This window comes from Podarcis bocagei, assembly GCF_964188305.1.
Source record: "Podarcis bocagei genome assembly, chromosome: 2".
Taxonomy (NCBI): domain Eukaryota; kingdom Metazoa; phylum Chordata; class Lepidosauria; order Squamata; family Lacertidae; genus Podarcis; species Podarcis bocagei.
The window spans coordinates 113,737,995-113,762,290 of NC_138126.1; the positions used below are offsets into that span (position 1 = coordinate 113,737,995).

The 24,296-nt window shown below is 42.5% G+C and overlaps 1 protein-coding gene and 1 long non-coding RNA gene across 2 annotated transcripts in view; both read left to right on the plus strand.

Annotated features, from left to right (window-relative positions):
• Window positions 1–24,296, plus strand: part of LOC308580258 — a 423,078-nt gene that overhangs the window by 66,302 nt on the left and 332,480 nt on the right. The window lies entirely within an intron of this gene.
• On the plus strand, window positions 2,753–8,353 carry LOC308580224 (uncharacterized protein C17orf67). The gene is made up of 4 exons (XM_081181603.1): window positions 2,753–2,892; window positions 4,163–4,263; window positions 6,866–6,986; window positions 7,106–8,353. The coding sequence occupies exons 1-3, from the start codon at window positions 2,844–2,846 to the stop codon at window positions 6,980–6,982; spliced, it is 267 nt and encodes an 88-aa protein (XP_081037729.1). The 5' UTR covers window positions 2,753–2,843; the 3' UTR covers window positions 6,983–6,986; window positions 7,106–8,353.

Sequence of the window (24,296 nt, forward strand, 5' to 3'; positions counted from 1 at the left end):
AAATAGGGACACCCTGTTCCAAAACAACAACAACAACAACAAAGTAATAATAATGATAGTAATAATTTTTCTTGTTTATATCCTGCCCATCTGGCTTTCCCAATAGATAGACACCATCATGCATTTTCCTTGTACGTTGAAGATGTCCCCTTTTCACCCTGATCTTTGACAATGGACACATACTTTATATAGGATTTAACTTATTCTCTTGTCTGTAATTTGCTTAAAACTGCTTTATACAGTGTTTTAAAATTGCTGTAACCCACCCTGGGGTCTTGGTAAAGAATGGGGAAGAAAATAAAATAATACATACCCTTCAACATTTCTCCAATGAAAGTGTGGTTTCCTCATCTGTTGTTGTTGTTGCTTGTAGTAGTAGTAGTAGTATTTATACCCCGATCTGACTGGGTTTCCCCAGCCACTTTGGATGGCTTCCAACATATATAAAAACATAATAAAACATTAAGCGTTAAAAAAACTCCCCTATCCAGGGCTGCCGTCAGATGTCTTCTAAAGATTGTAGTTACTTATCTCCTTGGCTCAGGTGTCACACATAACTCCATATCCTCCAACATTTCTCCGATGAAAATAGGGTCATCCTAAAGAAAAGTGGGACATTCCTGGTTCAAATCAGAAACCGGGATGGCTTCTGTAATCTGGGACTGTCCTTGGAAAATAGGGACACTTGGAGGGCCTGGTGCTCCCCACCTTGTAATTCAAACATAAAGTGAAGCTAAAAGACCAATATCAATAGTGCTATCAGGAGGGGTTTTCCCTCCCTAATTATATCACAACCACAATCCATTTGTTGCAGGATTAAAGCCTTAAAGTGTTGTACCCAACGAAGACCTACCCAAAGTAGTCCCACTGAAATTAACAGATTCAATTAGTCATGCATGTTAATTCAAGTGGGTTTACTGAGCGGAGCTAGCCTCAGATATAACGCAGAGGGATTTATTACAGAGAAAGTGGATTGGCAGATTGCAATCCCGCTAGAGGGAGCTAAATTGAAAGAAGATGAGGAAGAAATGGAATACTCGTCTGAGATGTGCTGTTTGTGTGCTGAGCTTGAGAAGCCATATTCAAAGGCTGATGCCTAAACCCATTTGCCCAACTGCATGGTATAAGTTGTATTTCCAACTGGCAAAGTAAATAGAATCACAGCCCAGCTTCTTCCTGAGCCTTTAATAGAGGTTTGATAATGCAGAAGTGAATGGGTAATACTTTAAACGGCATAGAGCCAAATGCAATTCCCAGTTCATTTTTCAAATCAAATTGCTGTTGCAGCTACAGATTCCAAGTTCAGAAGCTGGCAGCCCTAGACTGCGCATGGAACAAAAGTGGATCTTGGTAAGTTCAGTAGGATGGTGTTGTCTTGAAACACCACCAGAAGTGAGTCAATAGAATGCTGTTTCCCCACCCTGTCTCCCCTCTGCCAGCCCTTCAAGGACCACAATAAGGTTTCCTGGATGATATAGGCTCTGGATCGAAAACCATCACAGCCATCTTCCCGCATCAACTCCAGAAGATGATGACAAAAATGAATTTTTATTTCAATATGGTCCATTGCTAATTGGTGCAATGTTTGTTTTTCATACACACCCTCCCCTGCCCCCCGTGCCTGTTGGGTGAGGAAAGTGCCACACTTTAATGACATTAGGGCAAGGAGTAAGTTGAACTGAATATAACGGGGAGAAAGGAGAATTCGGCACGGTGGAGGAATTTCCAGTAGCGAGCCCTGGTTGTTAATTTTATAACCACCCCTACACCAACAGGTCCTATGACAGGTTACAACAGTTTAACTTAGCCAGATGGGCAGGGTATAAATAAATAAATAAATAAATAAATAAATAAATAAATAAATAATAGTTGTTGTTGCTATTGTTATTGTTATTATTAAAATTCAGTATTAAAAACAGTTAAAACAAACTGCAGCCATGGGAATAGGATGAGTCCTGAAAACACAGGTTTCAGGTGCCAAAGTGAAGGTACAAGATACATCTTTGTAGCGAGGGAATTCCACAACTTAGGGCCGTCTGGCCTGTTTCAGAGTCTAACTCAGAGGTCAGCAAACTTTTTCAGCAGGGGGCCGGTCCATTGTCCCTCAGACCTTGTGGGGGGCCAGACTATATTTTGAAAAAAATAATGAACAAATTCCTATACCCCACAAATAACCCAGAGATGCATTTTAAATAAAAGCACACATTCTACTCATGTAAAAACACCAGGCAGGCCCCACAAATAACCCAGAGATGCATTTTAAATAAAAGGACACATTCCACTCATGTAAAAACACGCTGATTCCTGGACCATCCGCGGGCCAGATTTGGAAGGCAATTGGGCTGGATCTAGCCCCCGGGCCTTAAGTTTGCCTACCCATGGTCTAACTCTTCTTCTTTGGAAACAATTGATCATAATGATTCTGGTGTAGACAGTGTGTTTGCCTGAGCTAGCTTCCTTCTCTATAATCACACACAAACACTTCAGGCAATACATCTTGGCGCACAGCACCTTTCGGACACCCTCCTCCTTGTTTACTTCTGCCTTTTTGGTGCTCCTCTCCATGTCTTGTTTTGTTTTTTTAAAAGTGTTGAAACGCTGCAAAGAAGGCCTGTCTGTTTCTTTTCCCAAGGAATAGATTAGCCCCCCCCCCAAGAATGTCAAAAGCTCACAAAAGCCATATTCAAAACCCAGGACCAGATGTCCTCAAACTCATACTCTTAAGTCATAGTAGTCAAAGAATAAACAAACATCTGTGACTGACGTAGCTGCCTCAAGTAGGCTAATACCTCCATCGGGGTAATTCATTTTGGAGGAGCAGACTAAGAAGCAGCAGAATCAAAATGAAGACAGCTTTTGTTATTGTTTTGACCCTTCTAACCATTTTTGTAGGTAGGTATTATTAGCAATGGGGGTGGAAGGGAATATGTACTATTCTGTCGGGAGCTCTAGACAGCAGACTGGCTTGTTGTATTTTGCTACTGAAATTTTCTCCATGATTCTGGCTGAGCTTCCTACTGTGGTGTTACACTGCAGCCTTTTAATTTTGACAGCTTGACAACCGGGCTAGTGTGGAAGATAATCTATAGAGATCAATATCAGCCCTATTCCTGCGCATGTTTACTTAGCAGTAAGCCCCGCTGAATTCAACGGAGCTTATTTTCCCAGCAAGTGTTCTTAGGATTGCAGTCTGAAAGAGATCCATCCTGTGGATATTAGAGTCAGAGATCAGTAAACAAACTGCTAGCTGCTGTTCTCTTGAACACACTTCCTACTAGGGTTTATGTACTTGTTCTGGGTAAATATGCTTAAGATCTCACTGTGCTGCTACAGTCCTATGCATCCTTACCTGGGAGTGATTGCCTTTGAATTCAGCGCACTTAACTTCGACAAAACGTTGCACAGGGTCCTTTAAAGTTGTAAACCTGGTTTTTTTTAATTGCCAGTATTTTACTGCAGCTCTTGCTCAGTGATCCATGCTGTTTCTTTGCCTAGATAAGGCTCTCAGAGTAATCAATCAATCAATAAAATAAATGCCTTTATCTTGCATAGCAGCCCTTTAGACGATGAAGTGCAATATTAACCAGGATGTTCTCCTGCACATACTGTGTTCAAATGAATGAGGGCTGTTCAGAGCACTCCTTCCATTCATTTCAATGGGGCTTGCATGCACACACACACACGCACACACATACACACCCCAGTGGATTGTACCCAATGGAAAAAGAGGAAATCTGATCACAAGTAGACGGTGCCGTTATACTTTCCTAATTTTGTGAAGAGATGTGGTTCTATGTAGGTTTTGTTTACTTTAACCTATCCAACTTATAAACAAGCCCTAGTTTATTATTAAAAATGGTTTCAGATTCCACTCATGCCTCCTGGAATGTAATATCCTCCTGAGAAGGCACTGTAATGAAAGAACACTTTGTGTATTGTAATATATATATATATATATATATATATATATATATATATATATATATATATGTGTGTGTGTGTGTGTGTGTGTGTGTGTGTGTGTGTGAGAGAGAGAGAGAGAGAGAGAGAGAGAGAGAGAGAGAGAGAGATACACGCACACATCTATAATATAAGCCTTCCAAACACTTTAGCCTGTACCTGAAAACTTAACTATTCTTGTCCATTTCGCTTTTTAAAAAAGATGCCTCGCCAATACTACCAGAAAAACAAGCCAAGCAGCTTTTGAGAACCCGTCGTGAAGACAGACCAAGAAAAGCTGGATTCCCTGATGAACCAATGAGGGTGATTTTAATATTTCACTTAAGTAAAACAGATGCTTTTGGGTTGCTTGTTTTTGCTGGCTTATCTTTAAATGCGACAGATTCTAAGCAAACCATTAAAATCAGCACAAAGCTTCTATTGTTAAGCGTTTGAACATTTTTTTGCCAAAATAAACTCAAGCGGATCATTTCTATGATGGCATGATTGAATGTACCTCTGTGTTCTATCTGTGAGACTCCTCGCCACTGCTCCCCAGGTCTGAGAATCAATAACTGTACACACCTGCTTCTCCATTCTAACAAAATGGCTCAGTTTTTAGTTAAGAAAGCTGTATTTCATCTGCAGGAAGGGGGCACCAATCAAGCAATGCTTTAATTATTCTGTGCATTAATGTACAAAGTGAAGGATAGAAGAGTATGCACGACAAATCCTCTTTTTTAAAAAACAACAATGACCCACTATAATATTAAGTCTGTAATTCTATATACATTACTGATCATTTTTAGGAAATTAATAAAAGAGACCAGGATCCCCCCCCAAGTGGCCTTCCATTTTAGTCTCATATATTCCACATGCCTGTCATTTATTCATCTTTAAAGGTAAAGATAAAGGGACCCCTGACCATTAGGTCCAGTCGTGACCGACTCTGAGGTTGCGGCGCTCATCTCGCTTTATTGGCCGAGGGAGCCGGCATACAGCTTCCGGGTCATGTGGCCAGCATGACTAAGCCACTTCTGGCGAACCAGAGCAGCGCATGGAAATGCCGTTTACCTTCCCACTGGAGCGGTACCTATTTATCTACTTGCACTTTGACGTGCTTTCGAACTGCTAGGTTGGCAGGAGCAGGGACTGAGCAACGGGAGCTCACCCCGTCGCAGGGATTCGAACCGTTGACCTTCTGATCGGCAAGTCCTAGGCTCTGTGGTTTAACCCACAGCGCCACCCGCGTCCCTAATTCATCTTTACAGACCTTCAACTACCATTCACACACAGGAGGGACTTTGGTCTTATACCATTCGCTACAAACTGTTGTGAAGCGAGGCCGCATTACACCACCATGTTCTTTTTTTCACGTTGTCTCTGATTTGCGAGCAAACCAAGCAACCTGTACCAGAGAACATTGTCTTAAATGCAAAGCAGACATGGAGGGGCAATCATGCAGGCGACCTCTGCCTTAATGGAGGTCTAGGTGTCTCTGCTCAGTGTTTTAAAGTGTGCTGTATTTATTTACTGATACTTAAAAACAAACAAACCTGATTAGGTCTAGATGCTTTCTTCTTTGTTTATTTCTTATTACTTAATTATTGATAGTTTTTAAAATTAATAAATTTTAAATCATACTACTTATAGCTATGATACGAATGATATGATATGATATGGAGATACATACAGAGAGAAAATTGATAGAAGAGAGACAGAATAGAGTGGTTTTTTCAGGATGTGATGCTAAGAAAGATGGGAGCTGTCCCATGTGGGAGCTGGGAAGATGTGGATCACTGTTTGTGAACGGAAGATTTAGATAGAAGGTTGACAGAATATAAAAGTTTGTTTGTGTGCGAGTGTTTTTCTTCTTTCTTCTTTGTCTTTACTCTCTTTTTTCCTTTATTATTATTTTGTTCTCTTTAGATAGCAGCTTAGTTTGGTTTTTATTGTATTATACGTTGAAAACCTTTAATAAAATTGAGTTTAATAAAACAGATTCAGGTAGGTAGCCGTGTTGGTCTGACGCAGTCAAAATAAATTAAATAATTGTCCAGTAGCACCTTAGAGACCAACTAAGTTTGTTCTGGGTATAAGCTTTCGTGTGCATGAACACTTCTTCAGATACACTGAAACAGAAGTCACCAGACCCTTACAGTTTATATAGTGGGAGGGTGGGGTGGGGTGTTTCTCAGAAGGGTAGTAGCAGAAATGTGCAAATGTGTAGGTTCCTGGAGAGAAGATTGGGGCTGTTTTGCTCTTCCTCCAGTTCTGCTGCTCTATTGTGAGCTAAGCTATGGTTTGGCTTAGCGTTTGTCTCACTACACATGAACGGTGAGAGATAAGTCATAGAACAAACCTACAGCTTGTTGTTTGCCTGAAGTGAGATAAACCACAAGCCTGAGTTCAGACATAGCACTAAGCCATGGCTTAGTACAGTGGTACCTCAGGTTACAGATGCTTTAGGTTACAGACGCTTCAGGTTACAGACCCCGCTAACCCAGAAATAGTACCTCGGGTTAAGAACTTTGCTTCAGGATGGGAACAGAAATCACTTGGTAGCGGCACGGCGGCAGCAGGAGGCCCCATTAGCTAAAGTGGTGCTTTAGGTTAAGAACAGTTTCAGGTTAAGAACGGACCTCCAGAACGAATTAAGTTCTTAACCCGAGGTACCACTGTACATAGTAGCAGCAGGGCAAAAGGAAGAGCAGAGCAGCTGTGATCTCTCCGGGAACCTGCATGTTAACTCATTCGTGCTAAACCATAGTTTGGCTTAGCATTACATGCAAACTGGGTCATTGAGTTTGCTGTTAGCATATACTATGGGTAAAGCAACAGTCACTCTAAGGTGGTTCAGTACATCCAACCAACAGACTCAGTGGCCCATCTCTGAGTGGCTTTAAAAAATACTTTCCTTTAACAGGAATACCTGCTTTACCTCCAGCAACTGGAACAGAGATCTGAAGAACAATTCTTTGAGCACTGGCTGAATCCACACTGCCTCCCTCATTGCAACAGGAATATAGTTCACCCGGTGTAAAAGAGTCAGCTCCTTTCTAAATGACGGCAAGCCTTCTTTTCATTTTTAACTATTTCGTTCGGGGCAGAAACCTCATTTTGCAGTGCAGTGTTGTGTGTAACATTTCCCAATATTTCTTCCCAGATCATCCTTCTGTGTGTGGGAAAAGGAACCGTCAACGTTAAATGAGACAAGATTCACCTAGTACTGTCTATGCCAGTAGAACATCCAAGGCTTGGGTGTTTTTGGAGACTAATCTGCGGTCCTAGCTACTTAGCTGAGCTTTCTTGGTCACGACGATAAGCGCTTCATTTTGATGAAAAAGCACAGGCATACAATTGTGCAATCTCCCAGGCCTCCGTCTCTCTCTGAAACATGGAATCCGTGATTTCTAGTTTAGAAAGCGGTAGGTTCCTTAGACATTCCTAAGAATTCTGTTGCTATTCTTGTTCTTCAAATGCAGCCACATGAAGTGGTTTAAGTCAGCATCTGTGCATCTGTTTTTAAGTCAACAACCTCAATGGCCAAGGGCCATAGCTGTCAACCTTCCCTTTTTTTTGCGGGAAATTCCCCTATTCCAGCGCCGTTTCCTGCTGCTTCCCGCTGCTATCCCGGATTGTTAGATATCCCGTAGACTGTCCCCGGGACAGGTGAGGCTGCTGATCCCTTATTTTCAAATCTGAAAGTTGACAGCTATGCCAAGGACTCCCTGTACCCTGGCATAGTTTCCTTCAACTGCAATGCTTTGCCCATTGACTTGGGAGCAAAGTTCCTTTGAACTGAGCATTCCTGGATTGCTCGGTCGGTTAGAGCGTGTGGTGCTGATAATGCCCATATGATCGAAAATTTGATCCCCATATGAGACAGCTGTTTGGACTAGATGATCCTCAGGGTCTTTTCCAAATCTACAGTTCTGATTTTATGCATGGAACTGGGCTGCATCCTTCTCCCATCCCTGCTCATTCTTTACCAGTTATAATGTATAATGTGATCTGATGCCTGATTTGGAACTGAATCCTACCCAGTTTAATAAAATGTCCTCCAGAAGATGGAGATCTTAATGATCTATACTGCCTCTCTAGCAAGACCAGATGCAAAAGAAGCCAGGACCCCTGTACCCTTACTACTAGTTGCATAGAAGCAGGGATTTCAGAAGGTGTAGCTTGTTAACGGAAAAATCCGAGGGCTCCCTTGGACAAAAACAAAGACACCAACCAGGATTATTTGGAGCAAAACAGCAGCCTGTAGGCTTGGCCTTATTGATCTGTTGCAACAGGGTGCTCCCCTCACCTGCAGGAGAGAGGAGGGACCCAGAAAAATGGCATGCAAGGCCTTATAAAGACTTTTAAAATTTCCACCCTGTAGATCAAGCCCACCCCCAGAAACATCATACATACATCACAGAAGGGGTGTAACCTAAGACCACCCCTCAGATACATCACACCTACATCACAGAAAAGGCAGTCTAAAACAGAAATTTTAATATTGTTTTTTTCCTCCTGCCCTTGTTTATCTCCTGTCTGGCAGGTTACTTGATTGGATTTCTTGGGGAGCCTGGCCAGTCTTTTGTAATGATAAATACTTAGTTCCTGGGCCAGGTCACAGGCTCACACCCTATTCAAACACAGACATACCCTTAAGACAGGATTTGTGAAGGAAAAGACAATGGGGAGGCTTTTCCATTTTGACCTTGCAGAGAAAAGATTTGGTCAGTTTAGGAATCAAAATGGTTCCAGGTTGGCCTTCCTGTGCTGATCTATGTATGTGCTTGGTTGGTACACTTATGAACATTACCATATATCTAAGACTTCAAAATTCCAATATGAAAAATGGATTATTAACAGGTAAAAATTTAATGTTACTGTAATGTGTATGGGTTGCTCGTGCGTAAGTTGCCGCCTCTCCAGGCTTTGTTGCCTTGCTAAACCTTTCTGTCTGGACAGCCCTTCAATTCATGGCTGCCTCAGTCGCTAGCAGAATCCGTCAGTGGGCGTTTCTTAAATCTTTTCCAACATAAAAGTTGTTTGACACCCAGTCTCCTCCTACTCTCTCTGCGCGGAAGTCTTCTGCGCAGGGTGGGCGTGGGTAGCGGAGGACCCGTGCTCTCCCCGCTGGTGTCCGGTGAAGAGTCCTGGAGCCCTCTCGCCGATTCCCCCATCAGCCCCTCTATATCCCTGGTGTTGCGCTGATTTGCTTTCCCATCTGCGGAGCTGCCTCTCTCCCTGCTGGACCCTTCTCCAGCATCATTTGAGAGCCTTCCCTCCGCCTCTAGCTCCGATGTCAGTTCCCTGACAGTTACAATAGCTTAAGATTAAAGACTAGGATAAACAAAGAGGGTAAGGATTTGCTGAACCAACAAACTGAACTGGAATACAAAAAAGGGAGGCGTGAGGAGGTCCGGGAAATAAGCTAATGAAAAATAAGTAATGGAAAGAATGAGTTGTTTTTAACTATTTTTATTTTGTATTTTCTTACTTTTTTATTTTTATTTTGTAATACTTTGAAAATTTTAATAAATATCTTATAAAAAAAACCCAAAATTCCTATCACAAGCTTAAATGGCAAGCAGACCCACTGAAATCACCTCTTCTTCTGCACAACTAGTAACGGTGCAGAAGCCCTGTCCATTTTTTCACCTTGCTGCCCTCCCCCTTCCTTCTTTTCCGCTACTTCAATTTGTTTGTTCCCCTCAGTTTCTCTCTCTTTTTTCTGATCTTAAGTTCCGTTTCTCCGCACTTCCGCAGCAATGTGCATATTTTTGTTTAAAAATCCCCACGAAGATTTGTCATCTCATTGCAAACTTCTCCTAATGCACACATATTTGAATGCAGTTTTGACTGATCTACACTTCTATTTGAATGCCATTTCCTCCAGTACAATGTGTTTTTGTGCACATCATTTGGTCCTTCATTATTGTGGAGAAGTGCACATTTTGAAGGGTTTTGTCTCGTGTATCAGTTGGGCAGTACAAATAGGGGTAGTTTCTAATTAAAACAGCTTGTGTCCTCAGAGACATCCTTTCAAGAATGCAAGTGTGTGTGTGTGTATACACACACATATTTCCTCCAAGTTTGAGGAATACGTAGCTGCGATTTTGTTCCAAATGTCAGAAACTTCCACTTTAGGGTAGAAAAGGAAATTGGAAGCTTTCACTAATAAGTAGCCACAGGGGCAAATAACATAGCGGATTTGGAAGATGAGCTGAATGACAGTAGTTTTGCTAATTACTTTGTAATTAAATGCAACCATTTGCTCGGCATTAGCTTTCTGTTAATTGCCTCATATAAAACCTGCTTCAAACAAAGCTTGTTTTCATTATTTTGGTGTTTCTTCATTGAATCCGATGATGAGTGTGGGTAGAAATTTTCACTAGGCAGTGACTTGTTACTCTATAAATGTGGCTGTAATAGCTGCTTGCAGATCTGCCGCTCCCCATTCCCACCCTCCTTCAACAGTCCAACGGGGGAGTTGTTTCGCCAGATCACGAGTCTAAAATATAGCGTGCAGTGAACCAGGTGTGAAAGCACAATGTGCGGCATTCGTACAGAGCCCACGGTCATCTCATGGACTATTGACCCATACACCACTAGTCCGCTGCCACCAACCAGGTCCTTCCCGGTAAATCACTTAGTCTCAGTCAAATTGCCAGATGATTGCAAGGCATGCTTTGCTCCTTGCTTACATCTTGTACCAATGGTGGTTTTCCCATGGGAGTCAGGAGTTCTTATCTGCTATACACTGACAATTTGTAGATGAATCTGCCTTAGTTCGGTAACTAAGAGGTGCAAAAAAAACTCCCCAGGAGTACTTTACGGGTATATACAAGGATGTGTTGAAATGTGACCTGCCCCAAAATGAAAGTGAAGTAGAAGTGGTTTTGGGGGGTGACGTAGCTTTTTTTTTGGGGGGTGCGCACAGGGGCAGTTGCCCTGGGTGCAAAATTCTTGGGGGGGGGTATAATTTCAACACCCGGTGCTGCCTCAGTACAACTGTGCACTTCTGTTGCTGAGCTCTGTTGAAAATAGATCATAATCATAATTATAATCATAATTTATTTGTACCCCTGCCATCTAACTGGGTTGCCCCAGCCACTCTGGGTGGCTTCCAGCATATATAAAAACAAAGTAAAACCTTAAAAAGCTTCCCTATACAGGGAATAGGGTTGCATCTAATGATTTTTTTTTTTGTATATTATTTTCACCAATACATGCACCTGTGTGCAGATTTTACCCCCAATATATGCCTCTGTGCATTCATTGCTTGCTTGGAGAATTAATTAAAATAAATTGAATTAATGAATTTAATTAATTGATTAATTCTGAAGGATGGCCACTCTTCAGTTTACATTGCATTTCAGAAAAGGCAAATTAGGCACGTTTGCCTTCAGATGCAAACTAAGTTGAATTTCTCCCGCGTCCCTAGTCCAGAACAGGGCCGGCCCAAGACAATTTGGCACCCGAGGCCCCCATTACCCTTGTCAGGGAAGAGAGGTTGAGTGAAGATCTACATCAGGAACAAGGAGGGAACAGAGATCGACATCCAATCTGCTGTGCCTACGGTTGACTCACCTTGCCTCATAGGTGGACTGGCCCTGGTCTAAAGTCCTGCCTGATCCTGTTTGTTGATTGACTATCAGTTCTGAAGGCCTGAGGATGGGGACAAGAAGCTTGGACAAGTCTGGACGACATCTTTGCATGTTCCACTCTTGGTTTATTAGCAGGAAGTTGACAAATGCCTTGTTGACAGAGGGGTGATCCTAGCTACCTTAGTGGAGTATAGCTGCTCCTGAAAAAAACCAACATATATTGGAACAACTTTTGGTTTATGGCTAATGGCTCTTTCCTAAGGAAATGTCTGCTGGCCAATTCAAGGCACTTTGGAATGCAACTGATTTTCCTAAATCCATTTCATTTAGAATTTAGGTGCTGAAACTGCTTTGGCCACCTAACTGTATGGAAACCAAAACCGAAACTGAATTTGTTAAATTCTATGAAATTGTTAAAATTGTTAAACTGTAGGAAAACTGAAAATGGGATGCGGTGGCACTGTGGTCTAAACCACAGAGCCTAGGGCTTGCCGATCGGAAGGTCGGTGGTTCGAATCCCCGTTACGGGGTGAGCTCCCATTGTTTGGTCCCAGCTCCTGCCCACCTAGCAGTTCAAAAGCACGTCAAAGTGCAAGGAGATAAATAGGTACCGCTCCTGCGGGAAGGTAAACGGCGTTTCCGTATGCTGCTCTGGTTCGCCAGAAGCAGCTTAGTCATGCTGGCCACATGACCCGGAAGCTGTCTGTGGACAAACGCCGGCTCCCTCAGCCTATAGAGCGAGATGAGCGTGCAACCCCAGAGTCATCAGCGACTGGACCTCATGGTCAGGGGTACCTTTACCTTTACCTAGGAAAACCAAAACATTATGACAAAAAAACCCAAAGTTCTTTATCGTGTGAGAACATGGTACACCAAGGAGCACTTCTTACCACATGTACCTTCCTAGACCCTGAGATTTTTCTATGAGCTCCTTTGAGATGACCTTTTTTGTTATTGCACCCCCAATTATAGAGTGCCCTTCTCAGAGGACCCACTTTGCACTTACAGTGGTGCCCCGCAAGACGAAATTAATTCGTTCCGCAATTTTTGCCGTCTAGCGATTTTTTCGTCTTGCGAAGCACGAAATCCCATAGGAATGCATTGAAAATCAATTAATGCGTTCCTATGGTCAAAAAAAGTCGAAACAAAGCCAAATTTTGTACAACAACAGTTTATTAACTGCTCTTTAAAGTCACACATACTGTAAAGAGCAGTTCAAAAATTGAAGGGAAAATAAATTAACTTTATAAACAAAACATGTCTTTGTTTTTAGACAAAGGAAACAAAGCCGCGAGACGTTTTCGTCTTGCAAAGCAAGCCCATAGGGAAATTTCGTCTTGCGAGGCAAATTGAAAACGGAAAAACCTTTCGTCTAGCGAGTTTTTTGTCTTGCGAGGCATTCGTCTTGCGAGGTACCACTGTACTTACAGTGGTACCTCAGGTTACATACACTTCAGGTTACAGACTCCGCTAACCCAGAAATAGTACCTCGAGTTAAGAACTTTGCTTCAGGATGAGAACAGAAATCGTGCTCCAGTGGCGCAGCAGCAGCGGGAGGTCCCATTAGCTAAAGTGGTGCTTCAGGTTAAGAACAGTTTCAGGTTAAGGACAGACCTCTGGAATGAATTAAGTTCTTAACCTGAGGTACCACTGTACTTATTTATTATCTGCCCTTCACCCTGAGGTTCCAGGGTGGGTTACAACTTTAAAACGTAATACTGAAAACTGTTTTAAATAACTTAAAATCACCAAAGCAAGGTGGGTCCTAAAAACATACATTTCAAGTGTCAAAAGCAAAGGGGAAAGAGATGCGTCTTCAGCATTCATTGCAAGGTGGAGAATGAAGATGATAGATGCGCCTCTGTGGGGAGGGAGATCCATAGCTTAGGGGCTGCCACCGAGAAGGCCCTCTCCTGGGTCCCCACTCACCTCACCCCAGCCAATATATCCAGTAGTACCTTGGTTCTCAAATTTAATCCGTTCCGGAAGTCGTTCCAAAACCGAAGCATTCCGAAACCAAGGCACACTTTCCCATTGAAAGTAATGCAAAATGGATTAATCCATTCCAGACTTTTAAAAACATCCCCCAAAACAGCAATTTAACATGAATTTTCCTATTTAACGAGACCGCTGATCCATAAAATGAAAGCAATAAACAATGTACTGCAGTCACACAATCAGTCAATCAATCAGTAGCTGAACTGGGTTCCACACAGTCACAAAAACACAAAATAAATAGCAAAAACAGACAGCATAACACTCAAAATGGAAGTGTGGCACTCAAATAAGAAACAAAACACTCAAAATGGAAGCATAACAATCAAAACGGAAGTGTGGCACTCAAAACAGAGCACATTCGACTTCCGAAAAAAGTTCGCAAACCGGAACACTTACTTCCAGGTTTGCAGTGTTTGGGTTCCAAGTTGTTTGAGTACCAAGGCATTTGAGAACCACGGTCCCACTGTACAGTGCTACCTCAGTTTAAGAACTTAATTTGTTCTGAAGGTCTGTTCTTAACCTAAAACTGTTCTAAACCTGAGGTACCACTTTAGCTAATGGAGCCTCCTGCTGCTGCCGTGCCACCGGAGCACAATTTCTGTTCTCATCTTGAGGTAAAGTTCTTAACCCGAAGGTACTATTTCTGGGTTAACGGAGTCTGTAACCTGAAGCGTATGCAACCTCAAGCATCTGTAACCCGAGGTAAAACTGTATATCTATATCTATCTATCATCTATCTATCATCTATCTATCTATCTATCTATCTATCTATCTATCTATCTATCATCTATCTATCTATCATCTATATCTATCTATCTATCTATCTATCTATCTATCTATCTATCTATCTATATCTATCTATCATCTATCTATTATCTATCATCTATCATCTATCATCTATCTATCTATCATCTATCTATCTATCTATCTATCTATCATCTATCATCTATCTATCTATCTATCATCTATCTATCTATCATCTATCTATCATCTATCTATCTATCATCTATCTATCTATCTATCTATCTATCATCTATCTATCTATCTATCTATCTATCTATCTATCTATCTATCTATCTATCAATCATCTATCTATCATCTATCTATCTATCTATCTATCTATCTATCTATCTATCTATCTATCATCTATCTATCATCTATCTATCTATCTATCATCTATCTATCTATCTATCTATCTATCTATCTATCTATCTATCATCTATCTATCTATCTATCTATCTATCTATCTATCATCTATCTATCATCTATCTATCTATCATCTATCTATCATCTATCTATCTATCATCTAACTATCTATATCTATCTATCATCTATCATCTCTTGGGCCTTGAAAATATTGTTGTAGCCAGGACTGACCCACCCAGGACTATCTCAGGTGCTCTGATCTGGGCTAGCTCAGGTTGCGGCAGGGAAGATGTTGCTGCATTGCATCGGCCATGTTGGCTGGAGCTGATGGGAATTGTAGTTCAACAACATCTGGAGGAAGGGATCCCCTTGGCCACCCCTGGCCTAGGCAATCTAGGAATTGCCTCTTCTATTAATGTTTAGAAAAAAAATTCTGGCCCATGCTAGCATTAGCTTAGCTATTACATTACGTATTCTATATCTTAAAGCCACATAACTTTCCATTATTCTCCATGTGAATATCTTGCTCGAAGCTGTACCCGTGAAGGCGGGTTTCAATAAAGTTTCTCAGAAAACAGTTAGAATATTAGAATGCAGTTACCACAAGAATATCTAATACTAGAGGCATTGGTATGTATTTCAAAGACTTGGGGCACAAATTTGCACCTGCTAATTTATAGGTATAGATGCAAATTTAGGCTGAAGTTTCCAAGAAGGGAAAGCAAACTGGCTTATTCTGAGCTATGTGGTGGCGCCAGGAGTTTCTTGGTTCAGTAGTACAGTGTATGTTGTGGATTGGGTCCTCTGCTCCCCACCCCCCGCCAAGTCATTGGCAAGAATTATGTACAATATCAAAACTAAAAGAAGTAGCTCTGGGCCACTTAAGATGGAAAATGGGTGGGTTCTCACCAGCATTCACTCTTTAGCCTGCCCAGTTCCCCTGTAAACAGTTTTAATAAATTAAAAGGGCTGGCAGGGGAATCAGATCTGGGATTTGGTGCATGAGATAAGAACTTCTAGAATGTTTAACTTGTATCGTTTAAATCTTTGTGTGTTCACAAACCAGCAAACCACTTCACTGGAACTGGAAATCTTTGAAAGCTAGCTGTCCACTAGATGTCACTGTTCCTGCATGTAAATTATATAAACTTTTTGACTCAAATGATAAAAGTCTTAATTGTATTTGTCTCATGGCTATAATGTAGCGCTTTCCCCATACAATGGGGAAAAACCGATTCATTATAACCTATCCATATATATATATATATATATATATATATATATATATATATATATATATATATATATATGCTTTCGTAGATTTTCACGGGTATAGGAATGCAGGTTTTGGTGTCTTCGGGTGTCTTCCCGTGTAAGAGTTGGGGTGTCTAGGCGACGTTTCGACGAGGTCTCACTCGTCATCTTCAGGCTGGTGCTTTCGGCTTCTTGTTACTGGAACAGAGCAAACACTGAGATCCTGCTCTGTTCCAGTAACAAGAAGCCGAAAGCACCAGCCTGAAGATGACGAGTGAGACCTCGTCGAAACGTCGCCTAGACACCCCAACTCTTACACGGGAAGACACCCGAAGACACCAAAACCTGCATATATATATATATATATGGAAAAGATGTATCGTTATTTTGTTTAATAATCCAGGAATAGTTTGGCATATTGATCCAGTGATCTTATATAAACCATTGAGTTGTTATCAGTTACCTCTTCCTATAAGTAGTTTCATTTTGTATAATTTTCACCATAAGTAAACTTTAGTTTACAAAGCCTGAGTAGAAACATGGGCACTTGCTCAGTAAACAATTGCTCTGAGATATATTTACACACATTGGTTGGAATGTGAGCCTGGCCTCAAGAACTATCTTTGCATCTTGTTGCCATATTCAGCTCCACACACAGCTACTTATTCAATCTGCAAAAGCAAAAGCCTTGACCATCAAAACCAATAGTTCATTTCATTCGCTGCTATCCCTATTTTTGAGTACCTTGCTTGGTCCCTGCTCCTGCCAACCTAGCAGTTCGAAAGCACGTCAAAGTGCAAGTAGATAAATAGGTACCGCTCCAGTGGGAAGGTAAACAGCGTTTCCGTGCGCTGCTCTGGTTCGCCAGAAGCGGCTCAGTCATTCTGGCCACATGACCCGGAAGCTGTACACCGGCTTCCTCGGCCAATAAAACGAGATGAGCGCCCCAACCCCAGAGTCGGCCATGACTGGACCTAATGGTCAGGGGTCCCTTTACCCTTTCCCTTTAAGCCTGATTAAAACTTCCCCCTAGTTTGCATTTTGGTGAGATGGGGGGGGGGGCGCGTGTGTTTTAAAACTTTTGCTAGAGTGTGCAGACATGCAGTTGAACATTTCACATTTCAACCCCCCCCCCACCCACTTCAGGGTTTTCAGAAGTTAAAACTCTCCCTCTTTCTGATGCATTTTTTTCTTCATGAATACAAAAGGTTGCTTCAGACAGAATGAAAACCACAGTTCAGGTTGTGCAATTGAAGTTGATTGGGAGGTCTTGTGCAACAAACTAGCTTCCACAAAAGACCAAGGAAAGTGACTGGATGATGCCCTGGAAAAGGGTGGGATACAACACTTGCTTAACCTCCTTGCAAACAAGGAATGTAACTGAGGATGCATAGAATTCTATTCATTGATCAAGAAAACTTAACATTCTTGTTGTCGATTTTCCATTCAAACCTGTGGCTTAGATCTTTGGCACCTTCTGGAAGTTCCTCGGAAGTGGAAACTCTCTTGAACAGCTTAGGATAGGCCATGGTGGATGAAGGGGTCATTAGCCAAAATTCAGCAGAGGGGCTGTGCATAAACTTAACTTCACTGGTGCCCAGTTTTGGACCATTATTTCCTCCTCTGACAGCCCAAAGCCCCGTTTCATGCTTTTCAGAAAGGTTCCAGAGAAGCACCACAGAGAGGGAGGGGTGGGCAATCAACTTCCATTCACAGTTCTGAGGATCTGATCCTATGTGCTTAAGAAAACCCCTCTACAGTTGTAGCCCTCTGTTGCTGTGTGTTGCAATCCCATCTTACCTCTAGTGTACGGCAGTATAACTGGACTGAAATTGCAGTTACACCCCCTAACCTGACAGATCTGCCTCCCTTGTAACTATACAATGATTTTCTGTGAACCACCCTGAAACCTCCGGGTATGGGGCAGTATATTCTCTTTCTCTCTCTCTCCCTCTGTAAGCGTAAAGGTAAAGGACCCCTGGATGGTTAAGTCCAGTCAAAGACAACTATGGGGTTGCGGTGCTCATCTCGCTTTCAGGCCGAGGGAGCCAACGTTTGTCCACAGACAGCTTTCCGAGTCATGTGGCCAGCATGACTAAATCTCTTCTGGTGCATGGGGGACCGTTTTGAGTGCCAGAGCGCACGGAAACGCCATTTACCTTCCCTCCTCAGCGGTACCTATTTACAGTATCTACTTGCACTGGTGTGCTTTCGAACTGCTAGGTTGGCAGGAGTTGGGACAGAGCTCACCCCGTTGCCAGGATTTGAACTGCTGATCTTCTGATCAGCAAGCCCAAGAGGCTCAGTGGTTTAGACCACAGCGCCTCATATATATACCGTAAGTAAAACAAGTCAGAATGAATGCACATTAAACAGCTGACGTCTAATCTCCCTGTAAACAAATCAGGATAAGCGCTCAATAAACAGGTCATCTGGAAGCAATGCAAGTCTCATGCAGGCTCCTTCATACAGTGGGAAACTGTGGTATTCCATTATGTTTGAACTGAGTCATAATGCCACTACACTGAACATCTATCTATCTATCTACCTATCTATCTATCTATCTATCTATCTATCTATCTATCTATCTATCATCTATATACCTATCATCTATCTATCATCTATCATCTATCATCTATCATCTATCTATCATCTATCTATCTATCATCTATCTATCTATCTATCTATCTATCTATCTATCTATCTATCTATCTATCATCTATCTATCTATCATCTATCTATCATCTATCTATCTATCTATCTATCTATCTATCTATCTATCTATCTATCATCTATCTATCATCTCTCTCTCTCTCTCTCTCTCTCTCTCTCTCTCTCTCTCTCTCTCTCTCTCTCTCTCTCTCTCCCTCTCTCTCTCTCTGTCTCTCTCTCTCTGTCTCTCATCTATCTATCATCTATCTATCTATCTATCTATCTATCTATCTATCTATCTATCTATCATCTATCTATATCATCTATCTATCTAATCTATCTATCTATCTATCTAATCTATCTATCTATCTATCTATCTATCTATCTATCTATCTATCATCTATCTATCTATCTATCTATCTATCTATCTATCATCTATCATCTATCTATCTATCTATCGTTTCAGTGGTAGATCACCTGCTTTGCAAACTGGATGTTCCAGCATTTCTAAGGAGGGCTGGAGAAGACTTCCAGCAGAAACTCTGTAGCCGCTGCCAGTAGACAATACTGAACTAGATGAGCCAATGTTTTGATATGATATGTTATTTGTATTCCCACAGCAGCAATGAGCTCAAAGCAGCTTGCAATGATAACAGCAGCATTTAAAATTAGCAAACACTTTGCTTCCTATAATCATATAACATAAGGCAAAAGCAAACAAGATGGCGACTGTCCCCCAGCCTTTCATGGAGAAAAGCTAAGTAGATTGGCTGCTGGGTGACTGTACTTAAACACTGGTGTTATGGGATGGCGTCCCCCACTTTCCTTAAGAGCAGAAAGCTGCTTCAGGGGGTGTAGGGTGCAGTTCTGTCTATGCCCTCCACAGCAGGGGAGCAGGTGGAGTTGTGGTCTAAAGCACTGAGCCTCTTGGACTTGCTGATTGGAAAGTCGGCGGTTAGAATCTGCACGATGAGGTGAGCTCCCATTGCTCTGTCCCAGCTTCTGCCAACCTAGAAGTTCCAAAGCACACCAGTGCAAGTAGATAAATAGGTACCACTGCGGCAGGAAGGTAAGCGCCATTTCTGTGCGCTCTGGTTTCCGTCACTGTTTTCTGTTGCACCAGAAGCGATTTAGTCATGCTGGCCACATAACCCGGAAAGCTGTCTGTGGACAAATGCCAGCTCCCTTGGCCTGAAAGCGAGATGAGCGCCGCAACCCCATAGTTGCCTTTCACTAGACTTAACCTTTCAGGGGCCCTTTACCTTTTTACTCTTTTTTATCCCCTCCTCCTGCATATTCTGCCGGGGGGGGGGCTTCAGGCCATCTCCCCCCCCCCTTTTGCTGGAGGGGTGAGGAACATTTGCAGCCTGAGGACAACGATTCTTTCTGGGCAACTTTTTGGGGGCTAGTGGTGGCAGGGGTGCCAACTTGAATAAAGTATTGGGGGTGGAAAGGTAAACACTGCAATGCATAATCAATCGCATGAAATAACATATACACACGCCATTTGAAAGGCAGTGCCCACCAGCCGGGAGCCCCCCTCAAATATTTAATGGGGGGTCTGAAGGGACCTTGGCCCCTAGGAGTTGGCTCCTATGAGTGGTGGGCAGGGCCAGAGGTGCAGAAGAAGAAGAGTTTGGATTTGATATTCCACTTTATCTCAAAGCAGCTAACATTCTCCTTTCCCTTCCTCCCCCACAACAAACACTCTGTGAGGTGAGTGGGGCTGAGAGACTTCAGAGAAGTGTGACTGGCCAAGGTCACCCAGCAGTTGCATGTGGAGGAGCGGGGAAGCGAACCCGGTTCACCAGATTACGAGTCTACCGCTCTTAACCACTACACCACGCTGGCTCTGATGCAATGAATGCGTGTTTTTTTCCTTTGTGCAGTAGTTGTTGTTATTGGTGTCCGTCTGTCTCAAGAGACAATGGGGTACAGCTCTGGGGGTGACGTCAAGCTGCTCCGTTAGCAGCACTGAAGTGACCTCCCTGAGGCACCAGTGTGGGAAGTGTGTGTGGAGGTCCCGGGATGCCCAGACGACAAGCCACCCCCCTCCCCAGACTCGCTGACGTTGTCCAAAGAAAAGCAGGTTATAGCGAGTAATTGGAAAAATGCAGAAGAGCTGGGGTGAACCAATGGAGGAAAAAACTGAATAATATTATAATGTTAGAATACCTAACTGTGAAGATACATAGAATGAAAGGGCTTAAGGTCAGTTAGAAAGAGGATTGGTTTGAGAAGATATTGAATTACAGTGGTACCTCGGGTTAAGAACTTAATTCGTTCTGGAGGTCTGTTCTTAACCTGAAACTGTTCTTAACCTGAAGCACCACTTTAGCTAATGGGGCCTCCCACTGCCATCACGCTGCCAGAGCAGAATTTCTGTTTTCACCCTGAAGCAAAGTTCTTAACCCGAGGTACTATTTTGGGTTAGGGGAAACTGTAACCTGAAGCGTATGTAACCCGAGGTACCACTGTATTTGGGTAGGTTTGAACAATTTGGGGCAATAAAAATGTTAAATGTTAACACAAACCTTGTGGAGGGAGGAGTGTTAAGGTATACAGAAGTGTACATATGGTTGATTTGAATATGTTATTATTGAATATAATTGAATATGTATATTACTAAATATTGTACAGTTTTACCTCAGGTTAAGTACTTAATTCGTTCTGGAGGTCCGTTCTTAACCTGAAACTGTTCTTAACCTGAAGCACCACTTTAGCTAATGGGGCCTCCTGCTGCTGCCGTGCCACCAGAGCACGATTTCTGTTCTCATCCTGAAGCAAAGTTCTTAACCTGAAGCACTATTTCTGGGTTAGCGGAGTCTGTAACCTGAAGTGTATGTAACCTGAAGCGTATGTAACCTGAAGCGTATGTAACCTGAGGTACCACTGTATACCCAATTTATCAGCCGCCTGGGGGAGGTTTCACTGTTTATTTTTTGGTGGTTGGTAAAAAATAAAATATAAGAAGAAAGAAAAAAGGAAAGGAAAGGAAAGAAAAACAGAGCAATATGCTTGGCGCTGGGTGGGCATTGGAACGGATTGCTACGTAGTAATTTAAACTCACATTGTACCGCTGAGGGCAACTTCCCCACTGGCCTTCTCCACCCCTGCAGCAACAATTTGGCGGAGCACATGCCACACACCTAGACTCGCCACTTCTTTATTTATTTTGTTGACTGAGGAGATTGTGGTGCCGTTACTGAGGCGATCCCAGCATCGGGGAAAGGGTTTTCCAGTTGCCAAGAAGCGAGGAGAACCCATGAAAAAGCACTTCTTTTTCTGGCCAGGAATGCAAGCAAAACCTTAAGGGGAAATAAAGTTAATTGGGGATGGGCTAAAACTGAGGAAAGGAGAAGCCATAAGGCCTAGCCCTTAAACCCTCTTTCCCTCTCCTTTGAACACACACACACAGCACGGAGCCCTTGTTGTCTGCAGGGAATGGAAGACGGTATTAAAAAACAGGGGGTCTTCTATTGCTTCAATTATGGAAGAATACTAGCATGATAAATTTAAATTTACAGGTCCAACGGAAGACCCTTTAATTTACTGGGAAATGACAAGGCGTCTGTGGCCAACGTGTGTAAAATTTGCTCCTTTCTACCTGAGTTACATGCCATTTGATATTTACTCTGAGTCTGAGGATATATTTACTATTCATTCAGTGTCACAACCGATCAAAGGACCTTACTCAGGATAGGATGTGTTGGTGTCTCACTCCTCTAAATATGAAACTTTGCTGACTTAAGAAGCAGGGTTTTTTTTTGGGGGGGGGAGGGTTAGGGAGAGAGCGATCTTTCCAAATATTTCACAAAGGAACACATTCCTGGAAGCTTACAGACAGGTATTTAGGGTTAAATAAGGACATGTGGATTTTCGCCAGGAAAAAAAAAGGTTTAGATTTGTGAGGAAATGTTGAGATATTCTTCACACATGCATACTGCTCAGGACCTGAACAACAGGGTTATCCAATGATGCCCGTGACCACTTTTTGTCTCCTGAGAACCTTTAAATCAACTCCTGGTACTTTAAATCTAAACACATTAGCATGAATGTGTAATTTCCAGTGGTTACCCTCTATCTATAGGAACAGGAAAATGAGAAGATGTTTAGTGCAGAACTCTGGCTCAATAGTTGTCTTGCTAAAATAGGAAGGATGACCCTACAAAGATAGGCTTCCAATAACTTGTCTCTGGTTCCTTCCTCTAGAGGGAGTAAAAGTTAGTATCTGAGCTGATAAGATGAAAATACTCCAGCTAAGCATGTACATGGCTCCTGATCATTCAAACTATCTCACACAAATCACCACTGAAATTTTAACAAAAACCCTGCAAGGTAGATTGGTATTGTCATTCCTATATTGTTTATTTAATTACCCATGTTAGTTAATTTGCTGGATGGTGTACCACTCCCATGAAGGATCAAGTCGCTGCTTGGGGATTCTCCTGGATCCAGTGCTAACCCAAGATTCCTAGGTGGCAAGGTAATAATAATAATAATAATAATAATAATAATAATAATAATAATAATAATAATAATAATAATAATAATAAAATAAAATTATTTATACCCTGCTCATCTGACTGGATTTCCCCAGCCACTATGGGCGGCTCCCAACAGAATATTAAAAACACGATAAAACATCAAACATTAAAAACTTCTCTAAACAGGGCTGCCTTCAGATGTCTTCTAAAAGTCAGACAGTTGTTTATTTCCTTGATATCTGATGGGAGGGCGTTCCACAGGGTGGGCGCCACTACTGAGAAGGCCCTCTGCCTGGTTCCCTGTAACCTCATTTCTCTCAGTGAGGGCCCTTGGAGGTGGACCTCAGTGTCTGGGCTGAACGATAGAGGTGGAGACGCTCCTTCAGGAATCCAATGTCACACTATGTTGGATGTTCTGTCAGAGCAAGCTTTTCAGCTTGCCCAATGCAATGACCCCTCTCCCCCATACAGTGTTCTGGGTGTTCGTCCAACCCCCATGTGGGGGACACATGAGGGGAGCCTCATTACACAAGCAAGGAATCCTGCCCTCGATTTTGGGCACATTGGAGAGACAACACCTAGGACCCAAAGCTTTTGCTTCCCTGTATGCTGAAGACACTCCTGCCAACCTAGCAGTTCGAAAGCACGTCAAAGTGCAAGTAGATAAATAGGTACCACTCCAGCGGGAAGATAAACGGCATTTCCGTGCGCTGCTCTGGACTAAGCCAGAAGCAGCTTAGTCCTGCTGGCCACATGACCCGGAAGCTGTACGCCGGCTCCCTTGGCCAATAAAGCAAGATGAGCGCCGCAACCCTAGAGTCGGGCACGACTGGACCTAATGGTCAGGAGTCCCTTTACCATTTTATGCTGAAGGCCAACAGTTGCCATTTTTAAAGGAAAGTATCCTTGCTTGAAAATATCCTCGCTTTACAAAATAGGCCTCCTTATCTTTTGGCTGGAAAGCATGATGCAACATAGAATTAGAGGCCAAATTGAGGTTCAATGTTTGTGGTCCATGGATGATGCTATAGCATCCCTGCTAAGGGACAGTATGGTGGGTTAGGTTCAAAAAGGGATCATCGGACAATGCTAAAACTGTTATGCATTTATAGCTCTTGGTCCTGAGCTACCAGTCATGTTACCGGCGACATGCAGATGTTATTTTGTGGCTTTGAATTTCAGTTAACAAGCAGGATGCTTCGACCACAAACTT

Excerpts from the sequence above, each read along its gene's own strand:
- LOC308580224 (XM_081181603.1), top strand. The coding sequence starts at position 2,844 with ATGAAGACAGCTTTTGTTATTGTTTTGACCCTTCTAACCATTTTTGTA. Across the intron at positions 2,893-4,162 it reads CCTTCTAACCATTTTTGTAG|ATGCCTCGCCAATACTACCA; the intron begins GTAGGTATTATT and ends TTTTTAAAAAAG. Across the intron at positions 4,264-6,865 it reads TCCCTGATGAACCAATGAGG|GAATACCTGCTTTACCTCCA; the intron begins GTGATTTTAATA and ends TTCCTTTAACAG.